The following is an 18,132-nucleotide window of genomic DNA, read 5'->3' on the forward strand; positions in this document are numbered from 1 at the left end:
GTTAAAGCAGGCTCTTCCTTTCTCTTACTCTCCTTTCTCCAGAAAAGAAGCAGGCCACTGTCCCCAGCTGGTATGATGGGGGGTCTCTGGTACAGGTGAGGGCACTCACTGGTCAGTGTGTGGGGGAGGGTTGCCATATTTAGCTAATGAAAAACAGGAGGTCCAGTTAAATTTGAATTTCATGTCAACAAATACTTTTTTCAGTATAAATATGTCCCATGAGGGTATAAATTTGCAATGTAAATATAAATATTATACGGGACAGACACTAAGAAATTATTCCTTGCTTATTTGAAATTCCAATTAACTAGGCTTCCTTCATTTTTCCTGGCAACCCAAATTTTGCATCTGCCCCAGGCCTGTCTTTGAAACTGCCACATGAGACCTTGAATAGACTGGAGAGAAGCAGTTTATCACGTTCCTGTGTTCCTTTACCCTGCTGTCGGTCCTCTGTGGTCAGAGAAGACAGCGGGCTGAGCTGGTGTGCAGTGAACTTGCTCGCAGTTGACCCAGCGATGCTGCCCTGTGAAGCTAGCTTTGTGAGGAGGCAGTGAAGGAGAGACTACTGACCTACTCTTCTTCTGCCCTGAAGAGAAAAAGCAAAGTAGCTGTTTTGATTTCAAACTTAATTCTACATATATTTTTTCAAAAATCTTAAGAAAACCTCATCAAATTATAGTAACCATTGATATTATAAATAATATTTAATATTAAAGGGAAATGCTCATCATAAAACAAATGAAAAAAGATTAGGTAATAGTATGTTTATATAATCCTGGATTTTTTTTTTTAAGCACATTTATGTAGAGAAAACACCGACAGGATATACACTGAATGTATGCCCAGAAATTTGGATGATTTTAACATTTCATCTCTTCATATTTTCTAAATGTCCTGTAACAATCACACTACATTTGAAATAGGGAAACTAAGAAATTAAGATTTTTATAAATTATAAAATCACCTTTTGAAAAAAATTTTGAAGTTATGTTTAGTTTCTAAATGCTCTTGGAGGGTTAAACAGAAGCCAGTTTTTTAGAGCTGAAAATAGACCAAGTCACAGAACCAAATGGCTCTTCCAGTAACTGTCATGCGACTTGTCTGTCACAAAATAGGGAAGGTGGTGGCGACTTATCTGAGAGGTGCCCCACACCTGTGTCTGAGAGTAAACTGTGGGGTCAGTGATTTCATTCAGCAGCCCATTAGTATGCTTTAAGAAGGTCAACGGTTGCTAGTTATGCATTTCATTTTAGTGAGGTCCCTTTAATATATGATACTTCCAGTATCATACTCTTCAGGCCAATTTCTTGTTCCTCTTTATAGTATATAAAGTGTTTTGGATTTTCATTGAAGAAATGAGTCATTTGACGTTTGTGTTATTTTCATGCAGCTGATGGAAAATGTCTGGTGTCGGTTGGTTTAGACGATTTTCACAGCCTTGTATTTTGGGACTGGAAAAAGGGAGAAAAGGTCGCCACCACAAGGTAAGGAGCTGCCGAGGTCTGCCGGCTTCCCGCTGATTATCATGCTTCCGTGTAGGTCATAGTTTTCATTATCTGGTAAGATTGCATTTCAAGCTCAGATGAAATTCGCTCAGAAAGCTTAACATCCAAGTGAAAACACGTTGCAATATTTCACGGTGCCAGACCTGACCTGGACCAGTTAGTGTTTGTTTCGGGGAATTGGAACATTCTGAAATCCTTTCCAGAGAGTGATTCATCACTTCGCTTTTAGTAATATATGCATTATCTCTATCAGCGCTTTTTGCAAGCAGTAGAAAATAAGCTGTCCTCAGGCTTGTGCCTTGCCCCTTGTTTTCCCACCGTCTTGCATCCGGTGAAGGATTGTCAATGTCACTGGGGTCAGGAGTCCCGTTTGTCACGAGGCCGTGGCCTGCTGGAAAGGAGGCCCCCGACATGTGCATCTGCCACCCACTTTCAAAGCAGGCAAATCGTTTCCCTAATCTCCCCATCTTATAAATAGACTTTTCTAGACTGCTGTTTATAGACCACCTGTCCTCACCCCAGCCTCCCTCCCTGCTGAGTCAGCTCAGTGTCTGAGCATTACTTTCCACTGGTCCTGACGCTGGGCTTAGCGCTTTGCCAGCCGTGGTCACAGGTCAAACTAGCTGGCAGCCCAGGCCCCGCAATGCAGTATATGGCCCTGGGCGTGTTATCAGTTCATGTCTCTGCCAGCTCTTCCCTGCAGTAACCAACTTTTGATTTCACAATATAAAATCATTTTAAAGTGAAGAGCTTTGAACCCCAGTGTTGTACTTACTTTTTAAATTAATATTTCCCTCCACAATATTGAGTGGGGAGAAAAGGTTTCTCGGCAATTTGATTTAATGAATGAAGATCTGTCAATTGCTGGAGATTCGGAGGAGGAGCAGATGGGGCCTTGAAGACTCCAGCTGACCGTCTTGGGAGAAGAGAAACTTTCCTGACTGCTGCTGTTGAGAGGGAATTCTTGGCAGCGAATGGCAGCTCATAAATCTGCCTGTCCAAGTGGCTTTTCTTTCAGTCTCTCCTTCCACCCTCCTCACTGGTGTATCACTCTGCTCTAGTATTACGTTCAGTCAGGACTCTGCTTTCCTCCCACACAAATAAACTGAATTTTAGGTTAATATTTCCATTACACACCATCTGCATTAGCAGGTAATTGCAGGCAAAGCACGTGCCTGCATTTCAGAAGCAACAGAAATGCAGTTTTCCTGCGAGAACGCCCTCAGCCACTGCAGGGGCTCTCCAGAAGCATTAATAGGAATGGAAGAAAGTGATATTTAGTAATATAAAAAAAGTATGTACTTGGTATCCATGGTAGATCATGTTACCTCTGTTTAACACAAAGAGACTTAGTACCATTATGTGAATAACACAATTTATTTTTGGAATTGCTCCCAAGCCTTATGTCACACTCCCAAACAGTACGCCTGCACAATTGCCGCTAGAGAACATGGTTGCCTTTGTGATATTAACCAGTGCTCTTTCCAAGAAGGACTTTCCAGGATTGCTAAAGTTCTCTGGAAGAATATTAGGTTTTAAAATAATAAATAAATGATGAATATTTACATAACTGCTTATTTATATAATAGTAACAATAATAAATTGTATATAGTAAGTAACCAGAAAAAATAAAAATTCTACTTCTGGCCTGAAGTTAGGGTGCTTAAATAGATAAAGAGTTAAAAAACAGAGGCATGAAAGAAGTGACAAAGGAAAAGTACTGCCTTGTTGATGGCGTGGACTGGCGTGGATTCTCATGAGAGGGCTCTGGGCTCCGCGGCAGACATTCCCGGCCCCGTGGGAAGTCAGGTCGGTAGCTCCAGGCCTAGAATCAGTCCTTATTGTTGCAGTCCGCCTCTTGGCTCATAAACCCACATTTCTGAATGCATAGCATCTGAAAGTTCCTTGAATCAATAGATGATATCGTTTCTCTCTCCATGGACATGAGCCAGGGGCTTCAATTTCTGGTGACTACATTTCTAGCTGAAACTCTGTTTAACCCAAAGTTACGATTTCCACCGTAGAAATATTACACTTAAAGCTTCTCGTTAATGCTATTGCAGTGTCTTCTCCCTCCTCCTGTATCAGATCCCTATATCCCAAGAATTATTCACTATCCTATGGCGGTGACATTAATTTTATCTTGCAGAGACATTCTGACCCGTTACAGATATTTCATTAATTTGTTTAAAGCGTAAGTAAGTAGACTTTGGTGGCAATATTAGGGTAAGAAGAAAGGGCTCAAACGTGCAGAAAAAAGCCAATGCTTATTATTTTAATATAAACCCCATGTGTATTTTAAGTGATCTAATTTAGTTGTCCTTTTACATGTGCTTAATGAAAATTAGACCAAATGCATGCTTTTCTTAAAACTCTCCATCATTTCTTCCATCCAAACTAGAAGTTTTTTCTTACTTGTCTCTTACAGAGGACATAAAGATAAGATATTTGTGGTAAAGTGTAACCCACACCATGTTGACAAACTGGTTACGGTTGGGATAAAGCACATCAAATTCTGGCAACAAGCAGGTACTGTTGTTTGGCTTTATCATTTATGTGGTTGAGAGCTGAGGGAAACCAAGACCACTACCTTTCCTGCCTCTGCAATCTGGAATTCAAATGCTCCCAAAAGATGTTCTCTCCCAATTCACTTTGGACTGCTTCATGTCTGAGCTGTGAACCTTAGAACACTCTCTATGATGCTATGCCTATTCATCGATGTCTAGAAAGTTGTGGACATTGTTCTTCTGTGAAAATAATTGTCTGTAGTCCTCTGTTCTGGAAGCAGGAATGATGTTGGACTACTGAGCAGGAAATAAAGCAATCACGCTGGTTGGGCGAATACAGGTTTCAGTTAGGGTTTCTTCATCACTGCATTTTGAAAACGAATTAAATCCTGACACTACACACCGTAGGTGGTCAGTTAAATATTTGTGGATTATAATGTTGGTAATAATGATGAGTACATAAGTACGACAAAATGTGGGCTGATAGCTTATTCTCACGAATAAGCCATCCCTGTTATTAAAATTGTTTCTGGACTCCTAGTGTCAGCTGTGACACCAAGCCCAATTTTATACTGGTCAAAACACAAGTAAGCTACTGTTCAGTGCTTTCAGCTTTTCAAGAAAGGATAACAGTGCCCGGCGTGTCTGGGGAGCCAGCCGGCACGGAGTGGTCTGGAACGAGTCTGGTTTCTCGTGCTAGTCAGGAAGTGCAGCGAAATGAGAACATCCAAGGCCCGGATCTGATGTACCTTCTCCTACACAGTGATTCATTTTTCTCACCTCACAGTTGCTGTGACAAAAGTTGAGGCAAAACATATATAAGATGTTTACATTTTACATTCACAGCCAGCTCTGTTTCTGTTCTTTTTGCTCAAAATTCATGAAGATGGTCCTAGCTCCCCCAGGCACTTAGTCACGCCCTCCCCTGGCTGTCACAGAACTTGCACTGCACCTTGGTTAGGTGCACGTCCCATTGGACTGAGATACGTAGGAGATGCATATTGAGTCCCCTCTCCCAGCAGACCCTAAGCTCCTTGGAGACAGGGACTCTCTTCATCTTTACATCCTACCGTTGACCACCACGCCTTCCACAAAGCAGGGACTCAATAACACTGAATTAATGCAGGAGTGAATGAGAAAACCCCTTATGTTTTTGTCTATGATATTTTCTGCTGTTTTTATACATCTCTGTGTATACACATAATGTTGACATGCTGAGTTTTTCCTTGAAGGTAGTCATTCTACATGTTCACAGAAGGTGTCACTTTTTTTAAAAAAGTAATAAATACTCTTGGTCCACTCCAGGTGGGGGCTTCACCTCTAAAAGAGGAGTTTTCGGCAGTGTTGGGAAATTGGAAACAATGATGTGCGTTTCTTACGGACGAATGGAAGATCTCGCTTTCTCAGGAGCAGCCACTGGAGACATTTTTATTTGGAAAGATATTCTACTCCTGAAGACGGTGAAGGCCCACGACGGGCCCGTGTTTGCTATGTATGCACTGGATAAGGTAAGGTCCATTTTCCAGAATTCATTTTCCTCGTTAATTTTCTAAAGTTGTAAGTTAGTCTTAGGAAGGTCCACACCAAGAGAATCCTCTAGCTAAACACAGCGCCCTCTGAAGTAGGGAGGAGTTGTGCGGAACCTCCAGTCAAGGGAAAAGAGGGATTGCCAATATTTTAAATTTTCTCTTTCACTTATAATTATTTCTTTATATGCAATTTCTCTCCACTTGGTTCCACACTAGCTCTTCCTGACTCTCACTCCTAAGAACTCCTTAAGAATTAGCTTTGGGATAAAGGTAGACACGCAGCAGCAGAAGAGACCTGAGAACTATCTCAGCATCGTCGCCCTCCTTTGTGGCACAATGAGCAGAGACCTGGAAGTACCAGTTGTCCCATCCATCACAGTGACCAAAAATTATGTTGATAACCAGTTTGTTCCCGTGCAGACAGGTTCGGCTTTAACAAGAGTGTTTGCGTGAGGTCTTTTCACCAGCTGTGTTTGGATCCCCCACAGAAACAGAACCAGTGGAATATACGTACACATGTACATGTACATACACATGTATCATACCGTCATGTACCACTTCATGAGGGGGATTCTTTCTGAGAAACGAGTCACTAGGTGGTTTTGTCACTGTTCAGAGTTGCGCTAACATCGAGTGTACTTGCTCAAACCCAGAGGGTACAGAGACTGCTGTGATTCCATGTGCTACACTTGTATACGACCGGCAGCGCAGTAAGTGCATTTACACCAGCATCACTACAAACATGTGAGCAACACATTGTGCTGCTACATTACAACGTTAACTTGGTGATAGGAATTTTTCAGCTCTGTTATAATCTTCTGGAACCACTGTTGTACATGTGGACTGTCATTGAACGAAATGTCATCAGGTGACACATGATTATATAAAACGGAGATTTATTATGAGGAATTGGCTCACACCATTATGGAGGCTGAGAAGGCCCACCATGCCATCTGCAAGCTGGAGAGCCAAGAGAGCCGGTGGTGTCATTCAGTCCCAGTCCAACAGCCTGAGAGCCGGGAGAGCTGGTGGTGTAAATGCCCGTCTGAGAGCGGTGCAATGAGATGTCCCAGCTCAGGGAGGCAGGGAAAGAAGGGATGAACTCCTTCTTTTTCTGAGGCACGTTCTAGTCAGGCTTCCTCTCTGGGGAGGGTGATCTCCTTTGCTGTGTCCACTGATTCAGATGCTGATCTCCTCCAGAAACGCCCTTCCAGACACACACAGAAGTGCTATGTAATCTGAGCTCCTGTGGCCAGTCAAGTTGACCCACAGTTCACCCTCCACTGCCCGTACTCCCACTCAAGCTCGTCTTTGTCCTCATCTCTCCAGCTACCCACCTGCCTTTCAGTCTTTCTTATAAAGGGCACACCTACCTTCAGGGCTTTTAAAATACTTGCTTCAGTGAATTTGTCAGAAAATATAAATTTTTTCATTTTCTGCCTACCTGCTGGGGGTACTGATTAACCTGTGCTCTTTGACCTCCAGACAGTTAAAGTCATTTAATATACCTAAGGCAAGGCTCATTTTGCACTTACCTGTTCCCAGCTAAATATGCTGATCCCACTCCCGAAGTGGCTCCTTGTTATATGTGCAACTATATGGTTGTTTTAGTTTTTAAGCTCTGTTGTTCTTTTCCTTAACTAGCAAACTTGTTTTTGGTTAAACTTGAAAATGTTAGAAAAGATTAGAGCAGAATGCAAAATTTTTGTAGGTTCAGAAGTTGATGTGATACAATGTGTATAAACTTTTTTTTATTGCTTGGTAACTTAAGTTGAGAAATCATGGGAAAAGACAAGGACATCACAGTATAATATACTGCATTTAAATTTAATTTGGGGATTGAATTTTCCTGGGTGCAAAATCTATAGTAAGAATAAGAATACTTAATGTAATAAACTTCAAAATATTATTTCCTTGTACACATCATTCAAATGCAATAAATTAAAAGTTTCTGAGAAAACAGAATGAATTACTCAGTATTTTTCTTAAAAAAAAAATTTTCTAAGAACAGTTGGTATATATGATAAGTTGCCAGAAAGGAAAACTAATAAGGCCAAGAAACCATAAACTTAGAACAAGAATAAAGATAACTATTCAGTAAAATATATGCAATATGTTAAGCTTCTTACCTTCCAGGTTTTGTGAAAATTAATCTAGATTTTAATTACTGTGGAAATTGATGTCTGTCAAACAATTTAGCAGGATGGTTTTGTTATATGAAGTGCCTAATTTACTCTTAATAATAAAAAATGTTTCTTCGAGAAGTAGTTATTTAATTTGAAAATATTTAACAGTCATTTTCATTTTGATGTTGATCAATATTGATTCATTATTTCAATACTGATTCATTCTGGAGGAGAATATGAGATACCCCAAATGGCCAGACCGTGAGGCTGGTCCTTTTCTTCAGGAACCCACTCTCTAGTCAGGGGACCAGGCACAGGAGCAGCCGTGACCCAGAGCACCAACAGCTGGTCGTCTGAAGAAAGGGCAGTGGACACACAATGAGAACGAACTTCATCCTGCTCGAGAAGTAGGGGAGAGATGCCTCCAGAAAATACCATATTATTAGTATGTGTTGTCAGGTTTTTCAGTCTCCTGTACTTAGGAAGAACACACACACACACAAAGCTGCTTTCCCCGGGCGGGACTCCTGTTGGGGCGGGGCGGGTAACTGGTCACTTTAGTGTGTACATCATTGTCCCCGTATGCATCTTCACAGGGCTTTGTGACAGGCGGAAAGGACGGAATCGTGGAGCTCTGGGATGATATGTTTGAAAGATGCCTGAAGACTTACGCCATTAAAAGAGCAGCATTGTCAACTAGCTCTAAAGGTACCACTCCCAAATATGCAGTAGAGATATTTCTGTTTATAGGGATGGAGACAATAGTACTAATGTACTTGGAAAAACACAATCAAACCAATTCTCTTTCTTCCACATTCAGAGCTCTAGGTCCCTGGTGGAAATGTCAAGGAGAACTAGTACCTAGTGTTTTGGAACTATGAAAACAATTTATATAATAGTCAGTCTTTTTTTATTTAGTGTTTATTAAATGCATTTCCCTCCTCAGGCTTGCTTTTGGAGGATAACCCTTCGATTCGTGCCATCACTCTGGGGCATGGACACATCCTGGTGGGAACCAAAAATGGAGAGATCCTGGAAATGGACAAAAGCGGCCCAATGACACTGCTTGTTCAGGTACTGTGCTTGTACATACCCTAAGCCGCGGCTCACCTCAGGGCTAGGCCTGGGGTGAGGAAGCATTCATTCTCTGGTTGTACAAGTACTAATTACCTCTTGCTGTGTAGCAAATTGCCATAAACAGTAGCTTTTAAAACAGCACACGTTTATTATAATTTCCGTGGGTCAGGAGTTTGAGCCTGGCTTAACTGGGTCTCTACTTAAGGTTCCGCAAGGCTGCAGTCAGAGTCAGGGCTGCAGTCTCCGCTGAGGCTCAGCTGAGGAAGCACCTTCCTGCAGGGTCACTCAGGTTGTTGGCAGAATTCAGCTCCTTGTGGCTGTAGGACTGCTGGCCGTTGGCCAGAGGCCACCTTCAGCTTTCAGAGGCTGCCAGTAGGTCCTTGCCACATGGGGTTCTCTACCACAACCCCTCACTTCCTCAAAGCCAGCAAGGGAGGGAAAAATAGGCACTGGAGTCATATGCCACATAATCATACCATCACATGCATGTAATCATGAACATCCATCACCTTTGCCTTATTTCTTTGATTGGAAACAAGCCACAGGTCATGACATACTCCAAGGGAGGTGAGCACACCAGAGCGTGAAAATCAGGGGCATCACGAGGGTCACCTCAAGAGTCTTCCCATCACAGGCCACCCTCTCGCCACCAATTATTTATGTTGCTGCCTATTCATGTTCCAAATTCATTCCCTTTTCTCAAGGGCTCCATGGGCCTTATCCCATGACTATATCTGCTCCAAATCCATAATCTGATCATCAAAGTCAAGTCCAAGTGTGCCCAAGGCCTCTTAGGTGTATTTTCTCTCAGTCTGTGCATCTGTAAAACTAACAAGTTCTCTGCTCTGCACACACCAAACATACAAGCACCTCTTTAGATTTGGTGCCTCACTTTAGCCTCAGCCTTGATTCACAGAAACACATTATATTCTCCTTACCCTCCCTCTGCCCCCAAGAATAACGTTCAGGTATAAATCAGATTAAAATAAATATCAATAAATCCTCAAAGATCGAAGAAATGCTACAGTCTCACCTAAGGGGGTGGTGGTTTGTGGAGGTGAGTGGGTAAGCAGTTCTGTCCAATTTGGTGATGAGCTGACCTTACTATAGATGGACGAGGCAAAGGACGGTGAGGGTGCGTATTCATAAGGCGCAGTGAAAGAATGAGCACTGATTGTCTGAGCTTCAGGACATCCATGGGTCCAATAAAAGGACTTCCCCTTCCCCGACCTGGCTCGCGCCTGTGGGCCCACTTCAACAGGGACGCCTCCCCAAATCCCAGTGGGAGGGTTCCTCTGACTGACGGCACCCTGGGAACAGGTCTGCACCCAGGTCATGGCTCAGAACAAACTCGGTAGGTTTCAGAAACGCGTGTGCCCAAGTCCTGCTCTGGATATCCTGGAGAATCTTAGTTAAAAAAAGTTCTGTCGGTGAAAACAAACCTCAGAAGCTGTGCCACCGACGGCGCCAGGCAGCCAGGACAGAGGACTGTGCTGGTTAGGTGTCCCCGAGGTAGCACTTTTCTCTTCTCCAACTGCTTGTGCCTGTATTATTTCCTGCCAGACTAATTTCTTTGTCTTTCTGGCCATGACTTCTTAGTTAATTTTATTGAAAAGCAAGCGTTTGTTTCAACTTAAACAACTTAAAGTCTTTTTAATTCATAATTGATTTTTTAATGTCCACCAGTTTGAGACTTTAAATTGTTTTCATATATGCTATATTGCTAAATATTTTATGAGATTTATATCATGATGTGATTTAAACAGTACTGTAAGATTTAAACTGTAAGTTATCTAACTTTAAACTCTAAGTATTATGTTATAGTTGTTTAAGTATGTTTTAAACTTGACAATAAAGTCTTTTTACTTTTTTGTTCTTTATAGTTCTGTTCTTTCTTATATGCGTTTCTATCTTTCTAACAGTACAAATGACCACAGGCACCATTTATTGAGCACCTACTACAGGTCAGGCAGTACTGTTGTAAAGACTCTCTCTCATCTCCATAGCGGATGTGCTCAGTTGAAATTGTTTATTTGTTTTTTTTTTGTTTTTTGTTTTTGGTGAGGGACTGAAAGCCCAGTAAATTGCCCTCTGCCTCATGCTAAGAACTGCAGAGCCGGGATTCAAACCAAGGTTTGTCAGACGCCAGAGCCCTTTCTTTTTCCTCACACCTGCCTGTTCTCCAAATGCCTCAGCGTGGAGACCCAGGAGCGCAGTGCAGAAGGTGCAGCCTCCTGAGCTGCGTGGCTAGTGGACCATCTTCCCTCCTTACATGTGCATCGTTTTCCTTTTCCTCAGCATCTCTTCCCTTCTGGTCTGTGATGCACTTGCAGTTCCCTCCTAGGTGGAGCTCAGTAGCTGGAGTCAGTTAATGTTTGCTGGGCTCCTGCCGAGTTCGGCCTGGGCTGTGCCCTGTGGGCTCCTGTTCATGGGCTCACCGCCCTGTTCTGAGAGGAAACAGACCCAAGGGAAACTGCGGGACAGCAGAGACGTGTGATTAAGACCATCAGCTGTCCTGCTGTGGGAAGATACCAGGATAACTTTTCCAGGTTCAGTAGCGTGGCCATCCAATATCACCTGGAATACATTGCTTATTTTTTTAAGAGAAGAAAGCTAGGCTGGGGAAAGGGAAGGGACAGGAAGTGATTTCTGATCTTTTCCATCATGTGTGCTTTGAATATAATCAGCTCAGTTGTGCGGCTGTCTATTATCATCAGCTTTATGGGGGTCAGAGTAGGAAAGCAAGATCCCAAACTCATTTCCTTGTGCCACTCAAGATACGCCCAGCCTGCCTCGCACACTGTCTCATCCTGTATTATAGGGGAATTACTACAATCGGATTACGGAAATATAATTTTTAAATCAATGTATTAGGCGGTGGTTTGAAAGGGTCACAGAGCCCCACAACCCTGTCCTCCAGCAAAATGAGCAGAGGGACTTGGTTGGTAGAAGAGCTCCCAGCAGCCCCGGTCTCAGGGGCAGTGGGGACTGATGCCTGACCCATCCTCTGCCTGTGGTCTTGGGGAGCGGGAGGCTTCTGAAGGGAAGAGACCTGGGGATACCGTTCTCCAAATCCAATTAATTCAAAAGCAACACTGAAGCCCTGCAACCCTTCTCAGATATTTGAATGTCACCTGTACTTGGAACTTCGTATCTTCTGCCAAATTACTGTTTTGCTCAAACAGCTTCCCAGTTAAACCAGAATCATCAAGTTTCTCTGTGGAAAGCTACCTGTTCCTGAAGCATTCCGACTACAGGCACCTTTCAGATGCCTGTGCATAGTCTTCCTTCGCACTTTACTGAGCAAAGCCTTCTTATAATTAGCCACTAAAAGAAGAAATTCGGCAAACAATCTGGCCTTTTTTATTGCTTGTGCCCTGATCTACTCTTTTCACTGCCCTATTGAGTGATAAATTATAGGGATCGGATTTGTTTTCTCTGTAGTTGTTCATTTCCAAATACTGTTTATCTCAGTTATTATTCTAAGACAATTAAGTGTGTTTGCAATTCAGATACAGAGAGGTGTGTGGAATTGGTCCAACACCTATTAAGCACCTTTCAGTTTCCCAATGTTCATTGGATAGACCAATTTGCAAAATGCTGAACCCAGGACACTTTTAGAATATGGTTTTACTGAAGGAAGTGGTTTGTGTCATTGTATCAATCCTCCTTTTACAAGGAGGTCCATGTATGCTGTGTTCATATGATGTCAAACAACAGATAAAATGAAGGCACTTCATTATTCACCCAGATGTTTCTAAATGAGAAGATGTTTGACATCATATAAAACAAAATTTATAAGCGGTGAGTCCATATTTTGCTTCCCAAATGGAAGCTTTAGCATCATGTCGGCCCAGCTTTAGATTCAAGTTCAAATGAAAAACTTCTTCACTGCACCCGTTTTGGCCCAATGAAGCTGTAACTGTGCCCTTTCATATGTGAACCTGCCTGGAATACTCTCGGGCTGAATAAGCAGCCCAGGGCTGCCAAAGAGCGAGCCAGGACGCATGGGCCGAGTTGATGTTGTCCTGTTTCCGCTCTGCAGGGACACATGGAGGGAGAAGTGTGGGGGCTGGCAGCCCACCCTCTCCTGCCCATCTGTGCAACAGTGAGCGACGATAAAACCCTTCGCATCTGGGAATTATCTTCCCAGCACCGTATGCTGGCAGTACGGAAACTCAAAAAAGGTACGTGACATCACCTTATACATCTGTAAAAGTATTTCCAAACAGCCGAGTGGGTTGGATTCATTCGTTCATTCAACTGACAGTTACTGACAGCGTTGCTTGCATACCCCCAAATATGTCAGGCAAGGGGGGTTCTCTGCAGTCACACCGCAGCCCGTGCAGAATTACTCCAGGAGGCTGGCCTGATCTGTCCTCGGTGCCAGCTCTGTTACTCACTTGCTTTTCCTTGCACTTCACAGACATTTGCCACCTGGGGGCAATATGTCCTTCCTCTTCTCATCAAGGGCTGTGTGCATCAGTTGAAATCCATCAGCTCTTAAAGAATGCTATTTAACTATATGTCTCACGGTCTCCAGGGCTGATTTTATTACTGAAAAACAAAAATCAGCTATGCAAAAAAATAATCCTTAATATCAAGAAATGAGTAAATATGTATTGAACACATATATGGACTAGAACTAAGAGGTATGCCAAGTACACACTCAGCAAGCATTTACTGAGTAGCTTCTATGTGTCAGGCACTGGGATCCCAAGATGAATGGGTGTCAGAGATGGACAAGATTTGAACAGAGTCCCAGCAACAGATGGTCCATTCAAATTGGGTAATTTGAGGAGCGTCTAAAAACAAGACTGTTCGTAAAGGGGTGGGGAAGAGTTGAGAAATGAGCAGGGACAGTGCAGCACTATTAGCTGTTTGCTGCTGGGTACCAATACCAGCCCTGGGCCTGAAGGGGCAAGAGGAGGGAGTGACTGCAGGACACTTAAAATGAGAGCAGTGCGAGATGGCCGCCTGACAGCAGCTGTGACCATGAGCCTGGAGACTCACCCACATGCAGTGACCCCGCAGTGAGGCAGCTAGGGAACCCTCCCTCTCTCCCTCCCTGCCTCCCTCCCTCCCTCGTCTCCTGCCTGTGCACCCCCTTGGCCAAACTCAATCAGAAGCCAGAGGGCAAGGAGGCCCATTGATGCCATCCACATGGGCCAGCTCCAGGCACTGAACAGGGTGCAGGGTAGATGCGCAGAGACAGACCAGAGATATCTGGCCCCAACAAGGTACCGTGGAGGCTCTGAGGAGGGCCTGCTGCCAGGGCGGCTTCATCATGGAAGAACCACGAGAGCTGAGGCCCAAAGGATTTGTGGAAGTTTGTACGTCAGGAAAGGATGACATTGGGGTCTAGCGCTGAAGTATTTGTGTTGGGGAGTTTTATAAGCCGAGAGGCATGGGGCTTGCATTCTAGGATAAAATAAAGGCGTAAAGAGAGTAGTAGCAATAATGACGATGGCTAACATTGCTGAGCCAGCGACACTAGCACTTGGCATTTGGTCTTCATGGGAACCCCATTAATAAGGCCGTTTTTGTTACACTTAACAATGAGGAAACTGAGGCACAGAGAACTTAAGTCACTTGCCAAAAGTCTCACAGCTTGTAAGTGATGGCACTGAATTCAAAAAGAGCACACCTGTGGCCACTGCGTGACACTGTCCCCTTCTACCATATTGCCTCTCTTTACCCTGGACTTCTGGGCTTTTGTAAGTGGGAACTCAAGCCCAGGTCCGAGTCCAAAGTCCATGCTCTTAACCACCACAGAGCGAATCATTCAGCCACTGATAGTGGGGAAATGATAGACCATGTGGTCCTCATGGTGAGTGATTCGAGTGTCAGACAAGTGGACTTTACTCACTAGTTGAAAATTAGTTCATAAGAACAACTACTAAATTATGTTAGATAAGATGACCCTTCACCGCTGTTTACAGCTGTTGTCCTGGTGTGATTATTAATAGCCCCTCCTTTCACTCCTGGAAGTGATCTGGTTTGTACAATATCTTACATGGTTAACCTAATCTAGATGATCTCCTGGGGGCCAGGCTCACTTTCTGCTCTTTCAGCACTAGCTGAATAGCTGTTCAAGTGCAGGAAGGAGATATAGGAAGGGGAGCCAGTGTGAAGCTGCTGGTATGAGCATAGTTTTGAGCACCCCGTGAATGGTGACTGGGGAGTGTGTACGGAAGCTCAGCAGGGATGCCTTAGCACCGGGCGGCATGGCTGTCCCATCCCTGACGCTGTGCTTCCCAAAGTCTTCAAAATAAGAGTGGGGGGCATATTCTTAGGATTCCTATTGAACCTGCCTCCACAGAGCTCATAATCATTAGAAGTGTCTCCCTGGGAGCCTATAAAGCAGTAGAAAACATTGCTCATGTAGCAGCACCAGCTCATGATTAGTTTTACAGCCACCTCTTGAAAGAATATAGTCCATATTCTATTCTCCTCATGACAGAAGAGGCAGGATCAAAATCTTTCACCTCTAGAATTATGCATTGTGACCCATGAGTCAGAGAATTGAACAATAAGGTTCTCTAAAGCAACTTTTCCATGTAAGGCATGATATAAAAAATAGGCTCTAGAAATTCTTTTATAGAACCTCTGTTTTTAAGTATCACCTCTTTTCTTGGGAACAAATATACAGGTTATAGTAATCCTTTGAAAACCCCAGGCATGCAGATACCAAGAAATGAATGAACATCCTCAAAAAAATTGAAAATATGTGTTTAACATTATGCTCCTTGTCCTTGAGTTTGGAGGGAAGCGATGCCTGAAGTCATGGCGTTTTCGTTCTTCTCACAAGCAGTCCCGTGTCCGTGCACAAGCACAAACACAGATGCCTCCAACTCTGCCCAGCTTGTCTGACAGTAAAGCAGTGGGTAACGAGCGCCTTTTGTGGCTTCTCGGCAGGTGGAAGATGCTGTGCCTTCTCCCCGGACGGGAAAGCCTTAGCAGTTGGCTTGAATGATGGGAGTTTCCTGGTTGTGAATGCCGACACTGTTGAAGACATGGTCTCCTTCCATCACAGAAAAGAAATGATCTCTGATATTAAATTTTCAAAAGGTAAAGATGACAGCAAAAACTTAAAAATGTATTGGGACAAAAAGTTACAATAGTGGACTATTTTCATTATTTCCTTGACCTTTTCCCCAGTTTAACATGCTAAGTTCCTGGAAGTCAGGTCTTCTATGAAATGCTTTGATATTAACTGCACATTTTTCTTCACAGATACTGGAAAATACCTTGCTGTGGCATCCCACGATAACTTCGTGGATATTTATAACGTACTTACAAGCAAAAGGGTTGGCATCTGTAAAGGTGCGTCCAGTTACATTACACATATCGACTGGGACTCCCGAGGTAAAGTATGTTGTGGCTTTTAAAATATGATTCTTGTTCTCAAAAAAATCGATGTTCATCCATACATTGTTTCTCGAGAGAACGGCAAATGAGTTTTAGAGAAAAGCAGAGGGGGGTACCCCACAATATAAAAGACTAATTTTACAACCCAGAAGTAGCTGCTGTTAACGTGTTGAGTATTGTTCATTATTATGAGTATTATTAATTTAAGCCACTGAGTTTTAAGACAGTTGAAGACACACAATGCCTTCTGTTACCCTAGCGAGCCACCACCGCCCCTTTGAGTTCGGCACGCCGCTGTGTGCTTGCCTTGGCGCCCTCCCTTTCCCTGTTCCCTTTTCCCACTGATGCTCCATCTCCGGGAGAACTGCCCAAAAAGTCTCATGTCGTTTTCATCCTCCAGCGGAGGTGGGAAGTTATATTCAGCTTACCTCAGGTTTCTCTGCTCTCCCAAACTCCCAGCCTACTCCCTGCCTCCTCTAAGTCTTGCCCACAATCACCACAGGAATATGTCTGTCTATTTAACAAGTCTGGCTTCTGCCATGTGCAAAGGCTTAAGCCAGAAAATGTGGAGGATCTAGAAGTGTGATACATGGTTCTTCCTGTCCTCAGAGTTTATGATTTAGTGATGAGGGAGACGTACTAGTGCCTGAATAATACAAGAGCACAAACTGACTAAGGCATGGGAGTAGGATATGGTGAGCCGCAGAGGAAGAGGTAAGCCAGGCTGGGAACAGGCAGGTGAGCAGCAAGCAGCGAAGGGGAAGCATCTGTGCTGCAGGGCAGGGCACCTTTGAATCCTCTCCTGGGAAAAGGTGGCTGGTGGAAAGGCCAGGCCCCACCTTTCAGAGAAGGTTGAGTCCACTGTGGTGGAGTAGCACCAAGCCCAGTGGTGTCCTGTGACGAAGACCTCCCAGGAGAATCCATGGAGCCTCCACAGAAGGAGTGGCCTTTGGGACAGATCTTGAGGGATGAGCAGATGGCAAAGTCTAGGACAAGCCTTCTAGGCTCATTATGAACACGGTGTCCCGAGACATGGGGGTGGGAAAAACGAGGGTGATTAAGACATAGTGAGTAATGCTGAGTGGCTGAGGGCATGACGGGAGGTGCATGTGGAGAGACAGACCAAGACCAGATGTAAAGGAAGTTGGTTGTTGAGTAACCCTAAGAGGCTTAGGTGGGGGAATTTCCTACTATCTTGTGGAGGGTGAGCGAGCCTGGAGTCGGGAAGTAAAATAAACCAGAAGAAAGAGGTGATAAGGGCCTCAACCAAAAAGAGGTTATTCCAGAGATGCCGGAGTATTTTATTTCAAGTATTTCTTGAAGTAGCAACTGTAAACTTCTGCCCAGACAGGCATTTAGATGTAGCTGTACTTGCTGCACTGGAACGTGGACTTTATAAGCTTTACAACTGGAGGCATTTTAGTCAGGGCAGCACAGAGGAAGAAAGAATGCCGGTCATTGTAAGAGGTGCAAGTCCCAGCAGGGCAAAAGGAGATCAGATAAGTCCCTCTCACTTACGTGCCGGGCCACGCCGGACACGGTGCTGAGGGCTTAGGCTGGCATTTATTGACTGGGCAGGACACCGGCCGCCTGACGGTCATCTAGGAACCAGTGAGGCCGAGCGGGAAGATGGGAGCAGCCACTTCTCAACCCCCTTCTTTGATATTCTCTGCTTTATTGTCTGGAGGAAAAGGCAGTGATTTCTTCCTATTTACTGTCCGGCTAGCATGCCCAGATATGCCTTCTGGTGAGAAAGATTTGGAGCGGTCAGGGCCAGCCTCAGCGTACCTAAGCAAGAGCCCGGTGAAGTTTATTTAAAATTCGCTACAGCCACACATAATACCCGACACAGCATGTAACATCCAGTGACCATCAGGAGATGAAAACCAACTTATTATTTGCATGTTAGGGAGTGAAGAGCAAAGAGGGAATGGAACATAGTGGGCATAAGTTTTGATCGGGAAGATTTCTTTAAAATTATTTTTAATTGTGATAAAATATGCATAACATTAAAGTT

The 18,132-nt window shown here is 43.9% G+C and overlaps 1 protein-coding gene across 5 annotated transcripts in view; it reads left to right on the forward strand.

Annotated features, from left to right (window-relative positions):
- Positions 1-18,132, forward strand: part of EML6 (EMAP like 6) — a 220,700-nt gene that overhangs the window by 145,690 nt on the left and 56,878 nt on the right. For 4 of the 5 annotated variants that reach the window (XR_008426918.1, XM_024552786.4, XM_071221553.1 and 1 more), the window contains 8 exons: positions 1,391-1,484; positions 3,934-4,034; positions 5,318-5,520; positions 8,264-8,375; positions 8,614-8,741; positions 12,790-12,931; positions 15,663-15,815; positions 15,981-16,112. Coding sequence is in view for 4 of the 5 variants with exons in the window: in XM_024552786.4 (XP_024408554.2) it covers positions 1,391-1,484; positions 3,934-4,034; positions 5,318-5,520; positions 8,264-8,375; positions 8,614-8,741; positions 12,790-12,931; positions 15,663-15,815; positions 15,981-16,112 (1,065 nt within the window). In the remaining variant the exon portion in view is untranslated. The remainder of the gene's footprint in view (positions 1-1,390; positions 1,485-3,933; positions 4,035-5,317; positions 5,521-8,263; positions 8,376-8,613; positions 8,742-12,789; positions 12,932-15,662; positions 15,816-15,980; positions 16,113-18,132) is intronic. The other variant, XM_053924902.1, reaches the window with a different exon arrangement.

This window comes from Desmodus rotundus, chromosome 5, assembly GCF_022682495.2.
Source record: "Desmodus rotundus isolate HL8 chromosome 5, HLdesRot8A.1, whole genome shotgun sequence".
NCBI lineage: Eukaryota > Metazoa > Chordata > Mammalia > Chiroptera > Phyllostomidae > Desmodus > Desmodus rotundus.